Raw genomic sequence first — 22,500 nt, forward strand, 5'->3', positions numbered from 1 at the left:
AGCGGTACTGCAAGTGTGTGTAATAACGAAATTGAAACGTGCTTACTCCAAATACAGAAGATACCTACAAAGAATGGATTTGCAAACGTTTTGTGGGACACGGGAGCGTCATTATGTTTTATCACAAATGCAAAGGCAAGAGCTGAAAACCTCAAGGGTATCAAGGCACAACTATCAATTATCAAAGTAGGTGGCGAAAGTGAAACCGTGGACACTTTTAAGTACAAGCTCCCACTTATTGACAAACAGGGCAACGCAATCGTGTTCGACGTTTACGGAATCGACAAGATAACCTCCCCCATTCCATCAATCGACATACAGGGGATCTCTAAACTATTCAAAGACGTACACGAGGAAGATTTAATAAGGCCCACCGGAGAGGTTGATACCTTGATAGGTTATGAATACGCAGACTTCCACTCCTTAAAGGAACAAAGTTCTGGACATCTACTTTTATTGAGAAATCAGTTCGGACGATGTATAGGTGGAACACGCCCAGTTCTTAAAGGAACCAACGAAAAGTCCCTCATTGGAACAATGTACGCCCATCATGTCAAGATGGTAAGAATCGAAGACTTCTACAACATGGAGAATCTCGGAATACAATGTAAGCCTAGCTGCGGTGGATGCAAGTGCGGGAGATGCTCACTGGGTAGCAATGCCTACACAATCAAGGAAGAAAAGGAGTTAGCATTAATTGAGAAAAATTTGAGCCATGACGCAAAAGAAAAATTCTGGACTGCAGAATATCCTTGGATCAGAGATCCTTTTGATCTCCCAGACAACAGAAGAGCAGCATTCGGCATGCTAGTATTGACCGAAAAACGACTTTCTAAAAATAAGAAACACGCTGAAACCTATCAACAACAAATACAGGACATGATAGATAGAGATATAGCTCGCAAACTAACTCAAGAAGAATTGCAGAAATACAACAAAAATGGCATACTGCACATAGAAACTTAAAAGTAGGAGACGTTGTTCTTATCCAGGATTCCAATCTAGTCAGAAGCCAATGGAAACTGGGAAAAGTATCAAAGACATTCGAAGGACAAGACGGCAAAGTACGCAAAGTTCAAGTACAGTATAAAAACCCAAAACCTGGAGAACCGGTATTGCAATACAGCGGAAGAGGTTACGTGACAATTGAGAGACCAGTTAACAAATTGGTCGTTCTGTTACCCAATGATGAACACAGCCTATCTGCATAATAACTTGAGCAACACTCTATTACTGTAAACGAAAATATTGGCTTAACTCGTCTTTGGCGGGGGGAGTGTATCGTCATTGATTATAATTTCACATGATTACGCGCACACCACGTGACAAACGATAATTGCCTAATTACTAATTGACACAGAAACAACTGTGATAAGACAGCATCTGAAGGCCATCGGATTTCGAACTACATACCACATACTACATATTGTATTGACTGACCACTGCTTCAATTATGCGCTACACTTCTGCTACCAAACGGAATAAAGTTGTTTGAAACCGATCGCTTATTGAATATTGGTATACACCGATACATCTAGTACTTCCCATTGAGAAATTTTCCTCTCTTGTACTACCCAGTAATGTGATAATAAGTTTCAACACCTCATTATCCAATTTCTGCTCTATTGCATGTCAAGTGGTGACTGTGGTTGTTTACGGGAGGTCAAAAACAAAAAGAAAATTTCAAACTATTAGCTCTAAGAGTGGTAATAGCTGCTTACTTGCAAGAGGTTCCAAATACATGTACATGTATAAATTGTGATTTTACTTGGAAACTTTTTGTATTTTAAAAAAGTGGTTGCTGAGGAGAGGTGGCCCTTATAAGAGGTGCTCGTAACCAGAGGTTTGAGTGTGTTACATGTAGAGTCAATAATATTGAAAGAGTGAGATTCACAAAGCTCTTTGTTCAGGGTGGTAGCCCTTCTTTTTAAGAGTGCATTGATTGTAGGCTTGAAAATGTTAACTGTGGTCAGTGATCAATTTACGTTTGTCATCTCTGTTAACGAATTAACAAATTCCAAGGAAGTGACAGATTTTTAGAAACTGATTCCCTTAGACATTCCATAACTTCTGTTGATTCTGGGGTCCCTGATTGGATAAATAAAAAAGGATAGTTGAGAGACAGTATTTGGCACCATATTGTAATATTAAAATATGATTGAACTCCTTTGATCACCTTTGTTCGGGACTTGTAAAGGCCAATGGAAGTGATACTTCAATAATGAATGTATATTTAACAGATTAGAGATTATGGAAAAGGCAGGATGCTATGATAAACACAGCAGACAAGTTGAACTGAGGACTTAGAACTAGGAACAAATTTAGCTAGTGGACTGTTTAGCATCCCATCCACTCAGCCATTCTCCCATAATACATCTCTTTTACCCCCCCTGCCCCCCCCCTCCACTGCAAATTTTTGGGGGGTAAAATAAGTGTATCATGGGATTTGAGAAAGTGGAGGATGTGGCTTCCTCCTTTTTCTACCCATGCCCCCCAACCTGAACTGTATTGTTTTTGAAAGCATTGGATCCTTTACCTCATAAGAGCTCTCTTACTATACTGTATCTCTTTATCTATTGGTCTTGTTGCCCCCTCCCCAGGTTATAAACCTATTAATAAAATCAAGGACTGTCAGTACACAGAAATATGCAGTGTATTTCCTTTTGGAAAGGGGGCTCTTGTAGTTTTATTTGTGACAGTGTCCCACCTCAACCCTGAGTAAAGTTTTCACAAACTTTAATATTAAGATCTCTTATGTTGCTACATAATTATGCCCTTCTTTTATTAGTTTTTTTTTTTTACAATCTGCAGCTTTTGGTGTTGTTCCCTTTCTCAAAGACATTCTTGGTCGTATGTTACCAATGATGGGAATGGCGAAACAAGACAACTTGAGATGGGTTATTGCTAACTGTAAGTGTGTAGAAAACCTAAGATTGGTGAACCTGCCTTGCTTTTGGATGAAGCCTATACAGTCCCCATTACCCCTTTGTCATCCAAACCGGCCGAAACCAGCCAGACTTTAGTATTTTACTCTGTCTAATGCCAGACGATTTTACTCATCAATGGGAAACCCCTGGGAGTCAATGGGTTAAAGTGGCTCAAACCACTGTCAACACTTTCAAGAGAGCTTGCTATTAGAGGGATTGACACTACAACACTTTATCACGTAACAGTAATGTTATGGTACCATGTGAAACAAGCCGCAGTCATTTTTGTGATATGACAAATTACCATGGCAACTGGAAAGCCTTGCAAAACATCGTATATTTTGTATTTAGTTGCTCGTATCTGAAAAATGAATTCAGTGACCCCAATTTTTTATTGCAAAAAAGTGATCAGCAGGCCAAGATAAAATTCTGTGGAGCAGATTTAGAGCTATCTTAAATGTTGAGGTGTTTTTGCAGGGAATTCCTGTTGCCATGGTAACTTGTTAGATCACAAAAATGACCAAATCTTTGTCAGCAATAATTGGTGTTTGGTATGGTACCATAACATTGCTGTTGAGTGATAAAGTGTTGTAGTGTCAATCCTTCTAATAAGAACGTTTCTTTTAAGTGTTGAAACTGGTTTGAGACACCTTAAACCTTCTCCTTCCAACTTCTGATCTCATCTTGCAATTCTTGCTTAGAGGATTAGTGAGATTTTATCAATGATATTAATCAAACATCACTCATGTAAAAATCTCTTGCCAGTTCGTGCATGTTTGTGTAATAATTATTAATATGCTAATCTTTATTCTGATCACTATGACAGTGATGATGATTCAAGTGTTTTACAATGTTGGTGGTAATAAAAAAGAATGTGTTTCTTTTTTCTTAAAAGGTGTTGCCAGATTCTGTGAAAGTATTATTGACTATACAGCAAATGCAGAAAATGCACCATATCCTGACATAACGATTGACAGATTTTATGGCGAGATTTCTGCAACTTATGATGTTTTGTTCAGTGTGTGGATCAGATCAAGTGAAGCAAAGGTCAGGAAATTTATTTTCCACAGCCATTATGTTACAATAATTTTCCTTTTCTATATGACTTGATTTTGCAGTTCATTATTTAAGCAAAATTAGTGGGTTGGGGTGATTAATTTTATCTGCCTCAATATCCTATTGGTTGATAATTAGTTTTTTATTCTGAGATGAGTGCTTTTTGGGTACTTACCAGTAATCCTTAGGTTGGAGTCTTCATCTTTCTCTAACAGTATATCAAAGGTTTTAATGTCAGATTTCTATTGGTGCATAAACTAGGTTCGTCTTGCTGTTGTGGATGCTCTTGGTCACATGACCCTTGTAATGGCCAAGGACAAGCTAGAAGAACAGCTTCCAAAGTTACTTCCTGGAATTACAGGCCTTTACAGAAAGCACACAGAACATTACCTCATTACACAGGTATAAGTCAAGTTAAAGTTAGTGTGATAAGTTTGTGTTTCCCAATCATCCCAGGTGTGAATTATCTTATGATTATCTTGTGATTCCATTCCTCGAAGGTCTCTCCAGCACTACCTTTGGTATGTGTAGTTTTGATTACTACAAGCCACAATTTTAAGGTTACTTCCAACCCTTCAGGACTACTTTTGCACAATTTTGTTTTCATTCAAATTATAGTTTATCATTAAAGCTAACTGTTTTCCAAAAAATGGGAACGAAATACATGTTGAAACAAGCGCAAATTATCACGGTCCCAAAAAATAAAATGTTAATTAACCAGCTGCCTTGCTGAAATGGGAGGTGGGTGCCTGGAGTATTCAGGGGCTTCCACAGAGGCCAGCCTGCCCCTAGATAGAATACTGCCCCCATGGCTGGCAAATCCCGACAATCCAGCCATGAGACCCTATTCCAGGCACCTGTCACACTGATGGGCTCATTGGAAGGAAAAATAGATCTCAAAAACTAATGATGAAAACCCCTCCAAATGCCTGAGAAAAACTCATGAAAACCTGGTTGATGAAAACCACAATGATATATGTGAGCCTGCACTTTTGAGTCTGACAGAAGACTGCACATCTTGACCAAAGATCGCTGAAGAGAAATGATGACTGAGCACTATAAGCGATCACCGCTAAAACACTGAACGCTAAAGAGATGACCACTAAAACGATGACTGCTTATTATAATGCTGGTGGTGGTTAACTTAGTTGAAAGAGCATTTAATTAATTAAAATTAAACTGTCAAAGTGTCATAATCCCCTTAGGTGTGTCGCTGTTCAAGTAAGATTCTGTTTCTTGGTGGCATGATTTTCTTCGGGTCTTTCTGTGTCCAATGCGTCTACATGTACTGTACTTGTTCACACAGCATACTCTGTTTGTTACAGTACTGTACGTGGAAAATTTTCTTCAATTTATATCTGCTTCAGCAAAAGATTGTGCAAAAAATGTACATACTCTATGTATTTTTGTTCAGTATTTTAGAATACATGTAACTACGATGAATGACACTAAAATCGAAAAATACCAACGTTTGTCAGTCCACGTTAATGATTGACCATTTTGATTAAACGATTGTATGAAGGTTCAATTGATTGTGCGTCTCTATGCAAAGTGCATTATTACATGTCTCTAATACGCCATTGAATGTCATACTGTGCAATTGGTTTTCTGTTGGCGTTAAAGATTAACCATCGCGTGAGATTGATGCTATTGAATGTTAATACATATGCAAATAGCGTTATTGAAAGTTCGTTCATGTTCATGAAGTTCATGGAAGTGCTAATGAACGTATATTTGCCATATAGTTTCAACTGCTAACGTAAATGAATGTATATTTTGCTTAAATGAACAGCAAAAGGTGTAAAAAGATAACCAATGAGAATACCAGAAACTGCAGACACTTTTAAAATTAACACTACACAGTTATTTTGGATTGACAAGCACATTTGATACTCTGTTAATTTGATTAAAATAATGCCAGTCGGTCATTTTGAAGTTTACCGGCTTCTGTCAAAATTGAAAATATGCTTCTCAAATTCTGCATTTCATATAACCTTTCCATTGGTATATACCTTGTGGGAGTTTCCTTGAAAACATCTTGTGTATGACGTTTTTTCTGGAGTTCACCCACAAAGCTTTGAAATAACCTTAAATAATTTTCTCCTTCAATCCAGGGTCTGTGTTTGGTGTTGGAGGCCTCTTGTAAGGATGATGGTGCAATATTAGTGCCTTTAATTGACAACTTACTTGGAGGACTACACACTATGGTAAGAGATTAAAATAATAATAATGAAATATCTCAGCAAACAAAGGACAGCTCCCTGTATTGTATAACTTTGATTATTGTTGAAGTTGTGAATTTTGATGAAACATTTCCTTCCTGTTTTTAACTACTTAATACGGCAAAATCTCAAACTGAGGCCTTGCCACAATACAGCTAGGCCGAGGTTTGAGATTTTGCTGTAACGACCGAACGGTCTTGAAAGGCTATTAAGTTGTTTATTACAATGTATATGGCTAACAGAACTATAAAAGAAGAACAAACTAATTTGCATAATCCATACATTAATCAACCCATGGGCATTACAGGAGAATAATGCGCTAGTGCTTAGCTGCTCTTAGCCAATCAGAGTGCATGTTACATTGACCAGAAACACTAGCCATATAATAAAGACTTTTTATGTGCTTGTATCTCTGTTTGTTGCCAGGCATGTAATTTACCAGATTATTCAAATCCAGTTTCTGTAAAGAATCATAATGAAGTTTTGCGCTGCTTTTCGGTGCTGAGTAAGTAACACTGTTTACAATAATTTATGTGTAGAATGATATTTCTATGTAACATTAGTACTTGTGACATGGGCATCAGTGTTGTATCACATAATTTACAAATTTGAGGCAAAGTGGAGGACTTGTAGATTTGCCAAATCACTTATGGGAATAATGTAACCTACCTTACCCATATATTATATGATTTTCAATTGTTTGTTTGTTATTTGTTTGTTTGAGTGCATGTTAACTGCATCCCCTTCTTGATTAGTGTGTGGGTTCTTTACCGTCCCACAGGGAACTTAGGAACATGGAAGATATTTAATTTGTGAGATAGGGCCAATGGTTTATATAGTCCTTATCCGAGAGACTTGAAAGTCTAACCATTTGTGGGTGTACATGTAGGCAGCACTTTTAAGAACCTAAGTGTTGGTCTGGCGTGAGACGAACTCACAACCTCCCCGATGGCAGCCTGATGCTCAACCAGCCGAGCCACTTGTGCACGGGCAGTGTATGATCGTTGTAGTTCATAGAACAATGCATCTAAGTGAAGAAATTCAATTGAAAAGTTTGTAGCAGATCTACAACCATTAATTCATAAAACATAATTTTCTTTTTTGATTTTCTTTCATGAATTATTATTTAATGAGTTGAATAAAAAAAATTTTGTCTTTGCTTACAATAATTCATCCAATTTGTGCATTACAGTGTATGTTCAATAAATACTGTTTTGTTTATGTTTTAGCTCCTGCCTTTTCAGACCGTGTCATTGCCTTCTTGCTTCAAAAGCTGGAAGCAGGCAATGAAAAGGCGCGTATTGCATCCCTCTCAGCTATTAAACACTTGATCAACTCTTCTGGTAGGTTTTGTCTGACTTAACATTATCGTAAGTGATATTCAAGGTGGGCATACATGTATTAATGTAACTTAGATCAGCCTTTCAAGAGGACGAGGGACTCAGTATTTGGATCTGAAAATCTTGTCATAAATTCTTGCTTTAAGTACTTTAGCCTTTTTGAAGGTATGCAAGATGTAAGAAAAATGATTTATTGTAAATTAAGATAGTGTTAGTGTAGATCAGTTTGAAAAAAAAAACTGAAGACCAATATTAGTCAATACTAAAGAATGAGACAATTTTCCTGTGATGCAAGACTAAGCTCGCAAAAGTTCGGTGATTGGTTGCTGGATGTACAAAATCTTACTATTCATTGTGCTAATACATTTAGACAAAAGTTCATGACCTTGAAAGCGTTTAACTCTGCTTCAGAACTGGCGTTTTTTTAGTTTAAATGTTTCCTTATTTGGATGTAACGTAGCTCGTGCATTTTCCCATGCATGCAGCTTCGATCTAATTTTTTGTCCATATTTTGCATAAAGTTGGTGTCCTAAAACCCCCAGCTTTGTTTTTTTTTGTTTTTTTTTTTTGACCTTTATTTAAACACGATAAAAATTAAAGCTACAAGCTTGTGGGGTCGTGTATAAATAATTAAAAACTAAAATAAATCATAATTTTGTAAGATATAATACCATAACAATAAATAAATGATGCTAAAATATTTACAAGGTTGTCGACTAATAAATTACGAAAGTTTCAACTAATAGATTGTCAATTGTCCATGAAATCAGCATTTCTATGCCGCGTAGTCGAGGTGGAGGTAGGGTCAAATTTAAAATCCTTAAAATAATCTTTTGTTCGTATTAGATTGCGGTCTTTGTTGCTCAGATGCGAAATTCCGTTCTCATTGAGACAGATTGTGTTACATAGAACAGTGCCTCTGTAAGCCAGTGAATCCTTCATAAATCTAGTTTCGAATCTTGGTACTGATAAACAGTCTCCAACCCGTAATGAGTACCCATTACACCTTTCTATGTAAATATTATTAGACAACAGGGAAAAGAGTTGCAAGTTACATGCTTCAAGGTCATGTACGTCTGGTTTAGAGGATAAGTATCCTTTGTCACACAAGATTCAAATTATTGATATTTTATCTCAGCGTAAGTGACAAAATTTAAATGTACAGGGTGAAGCTTTTGGGTTAGGTTTGTTTTTTTGTCACAGGATCATTTTTAGAGAACAAGGAAGAGATGATCATCACAGGGGTTCAGATTCTTTTTAATGATCATAACTTGAAGGTAACTATGATAAAATAAACTATTCATTTCACATTACTGTAATTTTATTGTGGCCTGCAGGTTGTTTCCAGGTTGGCAGTTGCATCACATTTCTTTGCAGTCTTGCAACATCACATGTCATTATTAACCCTGGCATTGTTGAGTAGCTTGTGATAGATAAATAAATGAAAATCCGTAACCATATACTCTGCCAACAATGGTTTTCCAAATAGGACAGACTGCTACGGGACTAGGTCCTTTTTTGTTTTGCAAAAAGTTTGTGTTTGAAACTCATTGAAGAGTGAACAACATCTTAATCCAAACGAAAAACCCTTTAACCTTTCCCTCATACAGATATGTCCAGAAAAGCACACAATAATAATAATAATAATAATAATAATAATAATAATAATAATAATAATAATAATAGTAATATAAAACTGTAAAAACCGACGTTTCGGAGTATTCATTACTCCATTATCAAGGAAAATATAAAAAAAGAGATAATGCAAATTGCAACATTTAAAGCGGTTTTGGCGGGAAGAATTAACATAAGAGGGTGAGAAGATTATAAAAAGATAATAAAAATACTTTTGCACGAATGGAGTCTGATTGCATGTTGAGATTTGGCTTTAACGCTCTTATAAAAATCATTTCGTACACTAAGCAGTCAAATTTTTTGTCTGCATTTCTTAAGAATTTCTAAATGCTTTAGCAGGCCCTAGGGTATTGTCCCGTGCATGTTCTTATAGTGTTTGGCAATGGCGGAGGATTGTTGTTTATGTCCTTTTACATGATTATGTAAATGTCCGCGTGGAGGACATGAGGACCCGAAAAAGAAACCTTGGAGTCAGATTGAGATCAACTGAAACGGGCTACTACTCACATGGCTCATATGGGTAAAAAGCTAGCACTTCACGTTACCCTCTAATAGTTAAGTCTGTTGAAAGGCTTAGTAGTTTGTAATAATATTATTGCTCATTAATTTCTTTTGGCAGGTGAGGCACATGTTTGCTCAGTGTATAACAGCAATGGCCCATCATCGCTACTTGGAGCTTGAAGGTGGCCACAAACTTGTGGAGTTTATTGTCAGACAGTGTGCTATCAGCGATGAAGAGGTACGGATCTGTGGACAGCAATGCACTTTTGTTTTTAATGTCTACTGGACCTCATCAACTTAAACTAGCTCTTATCAAAGTTCCTGCTGTTTTTGCTGGAGAACAAGCGAAGCAAGTAAGCAGCAAACAACAACAACAACAACAACAGCATGTTATTGTTTTGTAAACAATAACATTCTTTGACCCTCTTTTATTCTACTGTGTACATTTTCAGAAAACAAGAAGACCCGTTGATGCAGATGTTTCTCCTCAAGCACTTCAGAGAATGTGTGAAAACATCCTTTACCTTTTGACGACCACTGTTGATGTTATGGAACCTGTGAGTAAATATAACAAAATATTATTTTTGTTATTAGTTTTTCAGCAAGTCGGCGAACTTTTATTTAGAATGTCGACTAGTTTAGTGATTTCACATCTTGTGGTGTTAAGGCCTGCACTCAGAAACCTGCAACTTCTTTTCACTTTGATGAGGTGTTCATCTGTGACAATAAAACCTCTATGCACAGTCTTGTAACAGGTTGCCACCAAGTTTTCTTTTTCGTTTAATTTCAAAAAATGTATTTTAAAGAGGACGCAGAGTGGATGTAGGGGTTGTTAACCCATTTACTCCTAAACTATCCCCATTGACAAGTAAAATCGTCTGGTGTTTGGCGGAGTAAAATCAAGTAACTTTCACCCTCAATAGTTTAAAGGAATTATATATTTTTTGCATTTTGCAGGTCTTGTGGCCATACCTTTTGGAATGCCTTGTTCCTGAACCCTTCACCTCTGCCATGAATCCTCTGTGTCGCTGTATTTGTCACCTAGCAACAAAAAAGCGAGAAGAGCAGGCTGAGGATTTCACTATTGATTTTGAAGAAAAAAGTAAGGATTCACCTAAAAAGAAAATGCTCATGTCATTCAAAGCTGTCATTAATCCATTGACTCCTAAACCGCTCTCCATTAATGGGTAAAACAATTTGTTTCATTAGAAAATTTGGTTTTATCAAACGTGTTGATAAAGGTCGAATTGCCACCGTGAACGATTTGGAAAGCTGACGTTTCGAGCGTTAGCCCTTCGTCAGAGCGAATAGAGGAATTGGGGGTGTTGTTGGTTTTTATGCGGGTGTGGAGGAGCTTTGCCATAGACCAATTCGGCTAACTCAATTTTGTACCCAATTCAAATCTCTCGGGGTTAAGATTTTTTGTGCGTGGAATTTGCATGACAATGAAGCATTCACATTAATTTTAATGATATGGAAATACTTGGAACGAAACGTTTTATTCCCAAAAGATTTGAATTGGGTACAACATTGAGTTAGCCGAATTGGTCTATTGGTGGAAATCTGGTAACATGAAATTGTGAATAAATTAATGGCATGAGAGACGTTCATTGATTCCGTGAGGATGGAGTGTACCTAGCTGAAAGATGAATTTTTGTTCCAGATTCTTGCAGCTAATTCTTTGTTCCGTGATGTAAGGATAGGCCGCAAATTGTCATGTTGCGGTGGGAGTGATTAGGAAGATTAAAATTACACGCACACGCACACGATGCAAAAGTTGTCCTTATATTTCTAACATGGTTAAGATCTCGGAACCGAATCGATCCGTTAAAATCACTGACCACTTTACATGGATCTCCGCAAATGTCATCTTTTGCATAACCTGCATGTGCACTATGTACGAAGATCTACATAGGCGAAACAGGGAGTAGATTGACGGACCGCTTTCGCGAACACCTACTCGGAGATGTAGAAAAAAACGACACAGATGCATCAAAACCATTTGCGCGCCATTTTAATTCCTGACGAAGGGCTAACGCTCGAAACGTCAGCTTTCCAAATCGTTCACGGTGGTAATTCGACCTTTCTCAACACGTTTGATAAAACCAAAATTTCCTGTTTCACTCTCCCACCGACTCAGCACCACAGTTTCTTTAGAAAATACCAAAGTTGTCTCACTAGAAGTCTCACTTCTCGGAGTCAATGGGTTAAACCCAGAAGCACATGTAACTAGCAACTCTTTTCCTTGAAACAACCTAAGGCTGGAGATTTTAGGACACTAATTTTATGCCCAAATATGGACAAAAATTAGATCGAAGCTGAACGCGCGGGAAAATGCACAAGGTACGTTACATCCAAATAAGGAAATTTTTAAACGCGCGGGAAAATGCACGAGCTACGTTACATCCAAATAAGGAAATTTTTAAACTAAAAAAAAACGCCAGCTCTGAAGCAGACACTTTAAAGGTGATGAGCTTCTGGTTAAGGCTTCATACGTTGAATGCACTTTCTTAGGCATTTTAACCCTTTCCCTCTGAATACTGATACATGTACTTAGAGATTTTACTGTGTCTAACGCCAGATAATCTTGCTTGTCAATGGGAGGGGGGTGGGGGGGGGGAGCACTTCAGAGGTGAAAGAGTTGAAAACGGAACTTTATTTGACATGGTTAAAGTGAACGGCTTATCTGTTACATAACAGCAATCTTTCCAAGAAAACCTACCTAAATGTATAGCTTATGCTTTGAATAACCAAACTACAGTTTTGAAAGTGTTCTACATGATTCTTTTAATTTTTTTTTTCCTCAGCTAATATTCCCAGACAAGTTGCTATCATTTCACGTCTTTTGGTGGGTGAATTGTTGTAAAGTGTTGACAATGCAATGTTATTTCCTTTTGATCTTGAATTGAATCTTGTACATATTCCAATTACCAGAAGGACAATCGTTTGATTAATGAACTTCTAACCGCAGACCGACCATGATTTGAAAACATTTTGTTCATAAATCACTATTAATCTTAATTTTTTTTCCAATTACGATCTTACTACTTATTCACAGGTGATGTCTGGTCATCCATTACCTGGTGGTTGTCGAGGACTTCATGTTCTAAAGCTCCTGAAAGCTCTCTCGCCAATTCTTGAGCCAAGCTTGGTTGGAATGTGGGATACAGTAATTCCAAAGCTTACACTGTATTTGGAGGGTAGGGGGAAAAGAAATCTATTTTTGAACTTTCTGCAAGTACCGGAAAATATATATTTTTTCATTTCACTCCATTTGTCCACTTGTACTTGCTAAAGTTTTAGATTTAGCGCATGTGTTGAGTCCATGTTATGAAACTTCTTTGCGGCAACAAGAAGCTGCTGATCATTGTCTCATCATCATCATCAGATCTTTAATTTCCCTCGAATTTTAGAGTAACTTGATGTAGGCAGTATCTCCGAGCATTTACGCTCTGAACCAGGGTTCGAGCCAACGGACCTTGGCTTGACGTACGCCATCCTTTGTTTTGTTTAGAAAATTCTGAGAATAAGGGTAATTGGAAGCAGAAGACTTGGGAAGACTTGGTATTGAAGGTAAAAACTGTTCATTTGTACAAACATATGCAAGCAGTGACTCAGTCAGTAGTACGCACTAATGCTATTGTTTCCTTTTTTTATAAACCGAGCAAAATGTGTGCATTCCAATTCCAATTACCTCCTTCTGCTATCGAACTGCTGGGTTTTTAAAATGTTCCGTTTTCACGTAGTTTGTTTCCAAAAGTGTTGATGAGGTGGATTCGGAGGGGTGGACTTGCGCCCTAGCAGCAGAAATGGCGGCTCAGATGCCACTTTACACGAGCTTCCCAGAGGAAAAGGTATGACGCATATTTGAACGGTTGTTATTTCAGTGTCGCAAAATCAAAACCGAAGTAGCATTCGTTATAATGCAGCCGCGCCGACGCGCATAGAAAGCTCAATTGTTTTTTTTTTATTTCAAGTTCGCTTCGAATCGGTTGAGAAGTGCTGGAAACTCCACACTTAAAGGGCGCTTTTCACTTTGAAGTCAAATGGAACGATCCATTTCGGTTCAGTCCGACCACAATATTTGGAAACACCACATTTGTAGGTAATCCGTTTTAACTTGTTGGGTGAAAATACCGCTTTCCGCTGGTCAAACAGGTTGTTCCTATTGTTTCATGCTCGCTTCAAGATCATGTGAGCCTCCCTGATCTGAGCGAAACTTATACGAATGTCTAGTCTTTTCAACCAGAGACACTGAGAACTTAGATTCCCGAAATTTTAAACCCGTTATTTTCATTTTTTTTTTTTTTAATGGAAACAGCGCATACTCCGTATCAAAGGCTAACACGGTCAATGTGTCACCTCATTTTGGGGCCATTTCGATTGGCAAACAGAACCCAAACATCAGCCAACACATCAACTACAGGCATTGACCTTGACGGTTTTTGTGTGTCATTTCTTCATATAGAACTTTCTGTTCAAGTGCATTGGCGTGGTTCTTAGTAAAGTCAGTAACAAGGAGTTTGTACAAAGTCACCTCAACGTTATGTTCAGTTCGGTTAAACACACAAGTCAGTTGGAAAGAGAAGTGAGTGAACTGTTTATTGGCCACTCTTCTGGACTGCACTGACTTTGAGAGCGCGAATGTGTACAGGGTGTTTCAAAAGTTCGTTCCGATATTTTGTTTGCTTATATTTCAGTAATTATTGTAACTACTTCTTCGAAAAGTAAGTATGTTATTCTTTATTGATTTACATCGCATATCTTAAATATTAGTAACCAGAATGGCCTCCTTTATTTTTGACGATATTTTCTAAGCGGCGGTGCAGAATTACGCGCGAGCTCCTGAAGCGTGTGGAGAGTTGGCATTTTTTCGCCCGAACCGTAGTCGCCTTCTCAGGACGTTTAGTGTTTCACGGGCTGGATCTTTGTACGTTGTCTCGTCAATGATGTTCAGATTAGGTGAGTTTGCCGGCAAGGCGTCCATGGGTATAAAGGTTTGGCAAATTCTACTGACACTATGTCTGATCGGCCTTTGAAGCGTGCGCCGGCGCTCCGTCTTTTCGTCGGTCCGTCTGTAACGTGCCGCCTTGAGGTTAACGGTTTCACTTCTATTTTGTACAATTTCTTTGACTCAGTACTTGGAGGTTGAGGTCTGGCCACTGGGTAAGCTGTGTAACTTCGTCAGACCACGACCCGTCATACCTCCCCATACCTCCCCATACCATCACCTTCGCACTTTGTTTCACCTGGTATGCCCCAGTAACGTCGCACTCCTGAGATCCCCATACGATATGGTTTTCTGGATTCGGGTAATGAGCTAGATACTTACGACACTCATCTGTAAATAAGAAGTTCTCCCAATCCTCTGCCGTGAGCTTGGAATATTTCCTGGCAAATTTCAAACGAGGCCTTCTTTGCCTCTCACGGTATCTTCTTTCGCTTGAAAGCTTTCCACCCTTTGTTGGTCAATCTCCAAACCGTTGTGCTGGAAACTTTGATATTGTGATGTTGAAATTTTTGAGCAATCTTTCTTGTTGAATTCCTCGAAGGACTTACTGTATGATCACTTGTTCCTGACCCATCGTTGGGTCTTTTTCTTTGACTGAATGGCCAGATGACCGTAAAATAGCTGCCTGAGCTCTAGCACAAACAGTGACTGCCTGAGAGTGACTGTGATTTCCGTGAAGGAGCAGAGAAATTAAAAAAAAAAAGGGCAATAAATACGAAAACAGACAATGTGCGGGAAAAATATTGCGGGACATAGCACGCGCCCTTGGACATTGGGCGCGAAAATTCAAAAGTATTGCCATTTATTCAAATGTTGGATTGAAATTGCTTCGAACAATTATTTAGATAAATTTATTAACTGAATCAGTTTCAATTTTCCTAAAGATACAGGTCTTGACACAAAATGGAAATTTCAATCGGAACGAACTTTTGAAACACCCCGTGTATATCAATATTTTAGCCAGGGATGTACCGTCTTGATGTTAAGCTTTGTAACTTTGATAAGGAGACCATTGAAACTTATTTGGTTTGGTTAGGAAATAATGTGTCACTTTAAAGGTCTTGTGTTCAGAGTATTGTCCTTAAAAAGTTCCCAATATTGCCTCTAGAGGTGCTTTCATTATCTTTATTTTCAAGGTGCATTATAGTGTAAAGGCGTTACCGCTGCAAACGTACCTTAGTTTTTCAGCTCTTTTTACGGTAACGATCGTCTCCTTAAGAGTTCGAATTCAATAAGTAGTATGCATCGACATTTTAAGTAAGCAGCTTTGTTGATATTTTTACTTTCTTTGAAGGGCTGTGCCATTGGTATCGGGTTTTCTGCGGGGACAAACCTTGATCAAGTGTTGCTGAAGTTGGAACAAGTATCCAAGAATGAGATGACCAAAAAGTCTTCCGGAATCTTAAGCTTTATGAAGGTGATCCGACCCGCACTTCTGGTTTTAGTTTAAAATAATTATGCATGACCGAGGTTCTGAAACAGTTTATAGGCCTTGGAAATTTTATATTTATTTCATAATGAAGACCCTCTTAACTCGAATACACCTTATTCCAAAATGGCAGCCATCTTAGTATTATTTTCAATTGTTTCCTTTCAAATGGCCCTTTTGGCGTCGCTTTCAAACGTAAAATTCAAAAGAATATTTAACCTTGGAACGAGGCCAAAAGGGCCAATTTGCAAACTAAAATGGCGGCCATTTTGGAATAAGGTGTATCGTTAAGGTTAAGTTAACTTTAGAAGGCTGCTTTATTTAATCCTGGTGGGATCTTTGGTCCACAGGAAAGATGAGTCTCACTCTTTCCCCTCCCCCCTTTCCCGCATAAAAAATCCTTAATAAGGCACTTTTGAAGACTTTTATTGGGGAGGGGCTCTTTTCAATTTTATCTTGATAATTGTGATTGCGGCTGTTGTTTCGGATCAATCAACAATACGTTATTTTTTACTCTGTCGTGTTTCATTTGAAGGACAAATCTGATTCTGATACGGAAAGGATTAAAAGCACAGTGATTTTGTGTTATGGTTACGCAGTCTTGTACGCCCCACCAGGGTAAGTGCATCGAGATAGTGTACGTTTACATTCATTCTGCTTTGATTTAACGAGGGTAAAAGGACAAAAAAAGCATTTAAATTGTTGGAGGTTGAAAGTGCTTCCCTTCATATATCGCTTTCAACAATAATGGTAACCTATTTGTATGAAGAACAACGGAGCTCTCTTGCCTTTTTGTTTCGTTACGTCTTTACCTCTTGGTGTTACATAAGAATATTGATTTTTTTTAAAACGAACACCAGACTACCATTTTATAAAGGAATAGGCCAAAGGAACTGTCAGTGCTGTTTCATCTGAATATGAAATGACACTGGCTAACCACCTGGCCCCAGTTGTTCGAAGGGTAGTTAGCGCTATCCGCTGGATAACTCAATTGGTTTTGCCAGTGTTTATCCGCTGGATAGTGATTTATCCGGTGGATAGCGTTATCCACCTTTTGAACAACCGAGGCCTGGTTGGGTCATCTTTGAGTAGTTCATATTACATGCCCCATTTTGATGTTATTCTTTGTGTAAAGGTTGGTTACGTCCAGACTTGAGACCAACATCTTTCGGGCCATCAGTCGTCATTATGGAAATGTCAAGGTAAATCTCTTAATTTTAAGTAGCTACCGCCTTCAATGTCAGTGTATTACTTACCCTTTGGTTTATTGGTTCGTTACACTATTCATTTGCTCGGTGGTTCCGAATGATTCGTTTCGTACGTTCGCTCAGTATTCCGGTCAACTGATTGGGCAGTTAGCGGATAAGTCCATCGGTTTATCATTGAATTGAATCTTTTTTTTGAGGATACCAGTGTCAAGCAGAACCTCATCCGTGTCACTGAGCTGATAGGCAAAGCACTGGAACCCAGTCGATTGCAGCAACCCGAGTTCGTATTTACGAAGCGACAGGAACTTGTCAATCACATGCTGGTGAGATGGGTGGAGTACAGTAACGCTGCAAAACTTAAGCAGATCTAGTATTCCATGATAGATCGCAATGGAGTTCAAAGTATACTATTAAGGGTTTTAGACGGTGCGGTTTTTGCCTTAGACTACCTCATGCCATTAGCAGTCCGTCGTGACTTTTGATCGTTCACTCGCGCACGACTCGTGAATTTCTGTCGTAAAGGTGTGGTACGTCTAATTTACACGAGACGATTTGTAATGAGGTCTGTGTTTGAAGCTTTTCGCATGCGGAAGTAGTGAGCAATTTCCCTTAGTAGTAAGTTAGTCTGAATCACCCTGGAATACTATTTGGAATAGGCGGGCAACTGAACTACTTCAAGTTCGTCCATAGACGAGACAACTTTCTTAAAGCCAAAAGAAAGAGGGAAATTAAATGATTTCCGTGAACCTGAACCCTGTTCTTTTGTTCTTGCATCGTATCTGGGGCTGGTTGCTCGAAGCCTGGCTAGTGCAAAATCTATAGGTTTCCATGGTATTTAACGCTGGTTAGCGCTAACCATGCTTCGAGCAACTCAACCCGAGCCTGGATGACATTTTAAAATTTTCATCAAGGCACTCCTCGGCTTGTTTTTCCTGGATTCGGCTGACCAACCGTTGGGCAAGATCCATAAATATCTTCTAATCATTGCAAGATGTGCACTTCACCTTTTATATGAAGAAGGCTGTTTGAGCAGTATTTTAATTACACATTTATTTTCTTCTGTGTAGGCTTACATGAAAGCAGAACCACCCTCTGTCATAACAACAGAAACCAGAGCTCTAGCGATGGACGCATGCGCAAGTCTTGCGTATCCTTTATGTCAACATTTATAAGGGGTTCTCACAGTCATCGATAATCCAATTGGCCTCTCTTCTTGAAAGGTTTAATTAATAGCAAACGTCAGCGACGATTTTTCTCATTTTAAGTAAACTACACCTTTAGGACATGTACCTTAACATGCATTACATAAATCTCAGAAAACTCAAGCCACGATTTTCTGATGCTGAGGTTTTGGACATTGTCAAAACTAGTACGGATTGTGTATTTTCTGTTCATATCGGAGACAAACCAAAGCAGTCCAAAGAACACAATGATAATGTGAGTAGAAAGAACACATCTAGAAACTACCGAGCTACTGGCCGTGTTTTCAAGAGCGGTTTTTCGGTTCGCTCAGCGAGTGACAACCGAAAATTCCTATCCCAACTCACTTAAAGTTAAGCGAGTCGTCAAATTTCAGTCGAATTCTCATTAAATTTAAGCCACCAAACCAGGTAGCTTAAGGGAGTTGGCAATTACTTTAGGCCAATGAGAAGTTGCTTGCGGTTATTCAAATCGGAAAAACAACGGGCGTGCTATACTGTATTAGCACGTGCTCTCTCCAACCTCGTTCCCAGGGTCTCTCGAGCGAAGAGAGACCCTGGTAGGGTCTGATCACGTGCTTCCGTGACAATTGAAAACACTAGGGAGGGGTCCTCTTTAAACAAGGAATTTATCGCGTTGAGCTTTGTCTAATTCAAAGCGAGTCTCTGTATAGACAAAATTCTTACTAAGCCGCCCCTCCCTTCATTGGATAAATTGTCATCTCCCAGATTCTGGGAGGCACGTGACCAGACCCTACCAGGGTCTCTCCTCGCTCGCCCCAGGCGTTAAGATGAGAGACCCTGGGGACGAGGTTGGTGCTCTCCCCTCATTTAATCTTACCCGTGAAAACACGTATCATTAGTTGCGGTTACACTCACCTTCTGCCCGAGGTAACCCTGTGGGTAATTGCCTTGGGCTGGGATCGGTTTGGGATTCCGCTCAGGTTTAGTCCTCCGGTTATATTGCAAATAATTACTCAAGGTCAACTTTTGACCTGGTAGTATTTGAAAAGGAAAAAAAGAAAGAAGTCGAATTAATAGGTATTTAGAGCAAAGACAAGTAAAATATACTCATTTTGAACCTCGAAAGTTGGCCTTGTTTGATACCACGTGTAATGAATTTGGTATGTGTCAGGATATTTGCCTCAATTTCAGCGCAACACCACAAAAATGTTCTCAGCATGTGCTGCGGTTTCCGGAATTAATTTTTTCTTCCACCTGATTGGTTGAACTACTCTTGTGGTTAGATAAACCAAGACTAAACCCTACGACTTGGTTCGGGAAACGTCATGGGTAATTCTTTTGTTCTTTTTTATGTATCCATAGTGATTCCCCATGGGCGGTTTCACTGTGGGAATAGAGGTTACACACAAAACACAGATTTCCCATCGGTAAAGTCTCACTTTCCCGTGGGAAAAAGGTCTAGTGGAACCGCTACTATTGTTATGTGGCTTAACGAAGTATGCAAACAAACCACTTTCAGGGATGTGAAGCGAGACAACGGCTGTAGTAAAAACACGGCCACTGCCTCTTAGAAAAGCCAGTCATATTTAAGAAAATGTGTAGCACTACCGAAAACGACTCGTCAATAGCTTTTTTAGGCGACTTACTCAAAGAGTCCATCGCAAGACTTGAGCCATTAAACGGGAAACCGTGAACTCGTTTATTCTCTTTTTCCTCAACAGGACAAAGACCCATGGAATTTATTGAAGAACGCTTTGGAAAGTTTACAAAGACTGCTACGTGAAATACTGCTTCAAGAACCTGTACCGTCTACACTCGAAAACGTCTTAAGGGTTAGTCGCAAGATTACACACCCTTACCCAGTCTTGTCTTTGTATTTTAATCGGTCGTAGTTTCAAACAGAACAATCCCATAAGTGTTTCTTATTGACAATACACACTTATCCATCCGTACACCCACCACTTAGCTTATTCAATCCATTAGCTCACTTCTATTTTCATTCACTTTTGCGACTCATTCACCCCTTCAATTACTCCATGCATCCATCGTCCCCTCTATTTACTTACCGGCTTAATTGTATGACTTCCATCTATCCAATCAATCCATCTCTTCTCCTTAATTTTTACATTACATATTGTAACCATAGAGGAGTGGCATGGATTTTTCTGAGACCGTGCGAACCAAGACAACGTTCATTTAGTGGCCAAATGAAACTATTTTTCTTACCATTTTGTTATACTTTGGTTTGCACCCAGCACATTCAACATCCCTGGCTTTTATCAGCGTCCGATTTGCAGCGAGAGAGAGCTGTGAACACTATTCTATCTCTATTGGAATCGTTCCGTGACAACATGCTAATTACTGTGGGAGGGGTAAGTCCAAAGTTTACTATTGAATTTTAGACAGTGACCTCTTGAAGTGCCTTTTTTTGTCCATTTTTGTTCGTAATGCAAGAGCCGAATTGGAAAAGAAATGTATTGTCATCACGATTCACTGTACTTTTTTTAAGGATAATAAAGCGGCCAGTCGGATCATACTGCTTTCCGTGCTCGAGTGTTGCGCAGGTTTCATTATCGATAGCGATGATGAAGACTCTCCGTTCGGTTTAATAACACTACTACCACCACATGGCGGTATCATTAAATCCTGAGTGTAGTTTTGTTCATGTTCTTTTTTGTATGTGTAGACAATAATGTTGCAACGATTATTTTCTTCCGCTAGAAATCTAGCTCGTTTATGGTGGCCGGACCTGTGTTAGGTCGCCTCATTCCTCGTTGCACTGACCCAGTGATAGCAGTTCGACAAACATCAGTGGACTGCGTACAGTGCGTTTTGAAAGTAGCTGCTCGATTTGAAGGTATTTCACTCTGAACTCAACCCACAACATCACTTACCAGTGTGAATGGGTGAACTTATGCGTGGTTTGTCGTCTTTATGTCTTAGTATTAGATCCATGGTAAAGCATCTCTTGCGTAGTATCGCGATCTTCTTATAGTTTTGCCTATGCGCGAGCCGTCAGTATTTCGTGTTATTATATGGTTCTGTCTCACAAGGACTGGGAACTACCAAGTTCACGAATTTGATTGGCTGAAATCGATATTGACCGCGGTCTAGATTTTTCCATCTAGACCGGCATCTAGACCGGTAATGTTTTGCGGTGAAAAGATGCAAACTAAAATGCAAAAATATTGAGTATTTTCTTCTACCAATATTTATTTATGGAAGTGCCAAACAGCATGATGACAAAAGAGAGGATGACGAGCAAACTTTGACAGAATTAAGTTCAGCTCATCGCCACTCATCGCCGTTCGCAAGCAAAATGTCAGTTAGTACAAACCAGTTACATTAAACGAATTAAATTGTTCTTGTTTGCCATATAATAAACATCTTATTAACCGAGCTTAGTCAGTCTGTATGGGAGAATCTTGACCTCGGTCGTGTGTACAGACCTCACTGCGTTCGGTCTGTACTCACGACCTCGGTCAAGATTCTCCCATACAGACCTCCTGCTCGGTTAATAAGAGCTAAGTATTGCAGTCTCACTTTTGCGGCCTGTGATTGGTTTCTAATGTTGAAATTGACGTCGTTGCACTGAATTGGGTTGCTGACGTACGAAAGAATTGAAATTTCGATCAGGCGCGGGTTGATTAGTTTACAGTTTTATTTATCCTTATAAATGATGGATCGCAATACAAAAGTAATTGCGATTTTGAGATACCACAAACAGTCGCTTCGCGACTCCGTTCAATACGGAATATATTTTCTCCCAACTAGCCGTTAATATGATGTGGTATTCCCGTCTCAAAATCGCAATTTGTTTTGTAGTACAGTAGTTTTTCTGGCCACTTCCGAAAACGGTCGGTGACGTTTCAGGGGACAGAAAGTGTTGTAGTAGACACTTTCGGCTGTATATAGTAGGTTGAAGTGATTTGTAATAGGCTCATCCCGTGAATTTGTAAAAAAGGTAAACAAACGTCCCCCCGTTTCATGCAATATCGTATCCGTCGG

At 39.0% G+C, this 22,500-nt stretch overlaps 1 protein-coding gene across 1 annotated transcript in view; it reads left to right on the top strand.

The window, feature by feature from the left end:
• Nucleotides 1-22,500, top strand: part of LOC138019340 (maestro heat-like repeat-containing protein family member 1) — a 43,458-nt gene that overhangs the window by 8,340 nt on the left and 12,618 nt on the right. The window contains exons 5-28 of the mRNA XM_068866091.1: nucleotides 2,812-2,910; nucleotides 3,823-3,974; nucleotides 4,245-4,385; nucleotides 6,098-6,190; nucleotides 6,632-6,710; nucleotides 7,435-7,548; nucleotides 8,749-8,822; nucleotides 9,800-9,919; nucleotides 10,134-10,238; nucleotides 10,639-10,783; nucleotides 12,489-12,529; nucleotides 12,740-12,881; nucleotides 13,196-13,254; nucleotides 13,428-13,535; nucleotides 14,150-14,269; nucleotides 15,987-16,109; nucleotides 16,657-16,739; nucleotides 17,257-17,323; nucleotides 17,527-17,652; nucleotides 18,397-18,476; nucleotides 18,646-18,766; nucleotides 20,214-20,324; nucleotides 20,748-20,864; nucleotides 21,214-21,349. Coding sequence (XP_068722192.1) covers nucleotides 2,812-2,910; nucleotides 3,823-3,974; nucleotides 4,245-4,385; nucleotides 6,098-6,190; nucleotides 6,632-6,710; nucleotides 7,435-7,548; nucleotides 8,749-8,822; nucleotides 9,800-9,919; nucleotides 10,134-10,238; nucleotides 10,639-10,783; nucleotides 12,489-12,529; nucleotides 12,740-12,881; nucleotides 13,196-13,254; nucleotides 13,428-13,535; nucleotides 14,150-14,269; nucleotides 15,987-16,109; nucleotides 16,657-16,739; nucleotides 17,257-17,323; nucleotides 17,527-17,652; nucleotides 18,397-18,476; nucleotides 18,646-18,766; nucleotides 20,214-20,324; nucleotides 20,748-20,864; nucleotides 21,214-21,349 — 2,556 coding nt within the window. The remainder of the gene's footprint in view (nucleotides 1-2,811; nucleotides 2,911-3,822; nucleotides 3,975-4,244; nucleotides 4,386-6,097; nucleotides 6,191-6,631; nucleotides 6,711-7,434; nucleotides 7,549-8,748; nucleotides 8,823-9,799; nucleotides 9,920-10,133; nucleotides 10,239-10,638; nucleotides 10,784-12,488; nucleotides 12,530-12,739; nucleotides 12,882-13,195; nucleotides 13,255-13,427; nucleotides 13,536-14,149; nucleotides 14,270-15,986; nucleotides 16,110-16,656; nucleotides 16,740-17,256; nucleotides 17,324-17,526; nucleotides 17,653-18,396; nucleotides 18,477-18,645; nucleotides 18,767-20,213; nucleotides 20,325-20,747; nucleotides 20,865-21,213; nucleotides 21,350-22,500) is intronic.

This window comes from Montipora capricornis, chromosome 10 (assembly GCF_036669925.1).
Source record: "Montipora capricornis isolate CH-2021 chromosome 10, ASM3666992v2, whole genome shotgun sequence".
In the NCBI taxonomy this organism is placed as follows: domain Eukaryota; kingdom Metazoa; phylum Cnidaria; class Anthozoa; order Scleractinia; family Acroporidae; genus Montipora; species Montipora capricornis.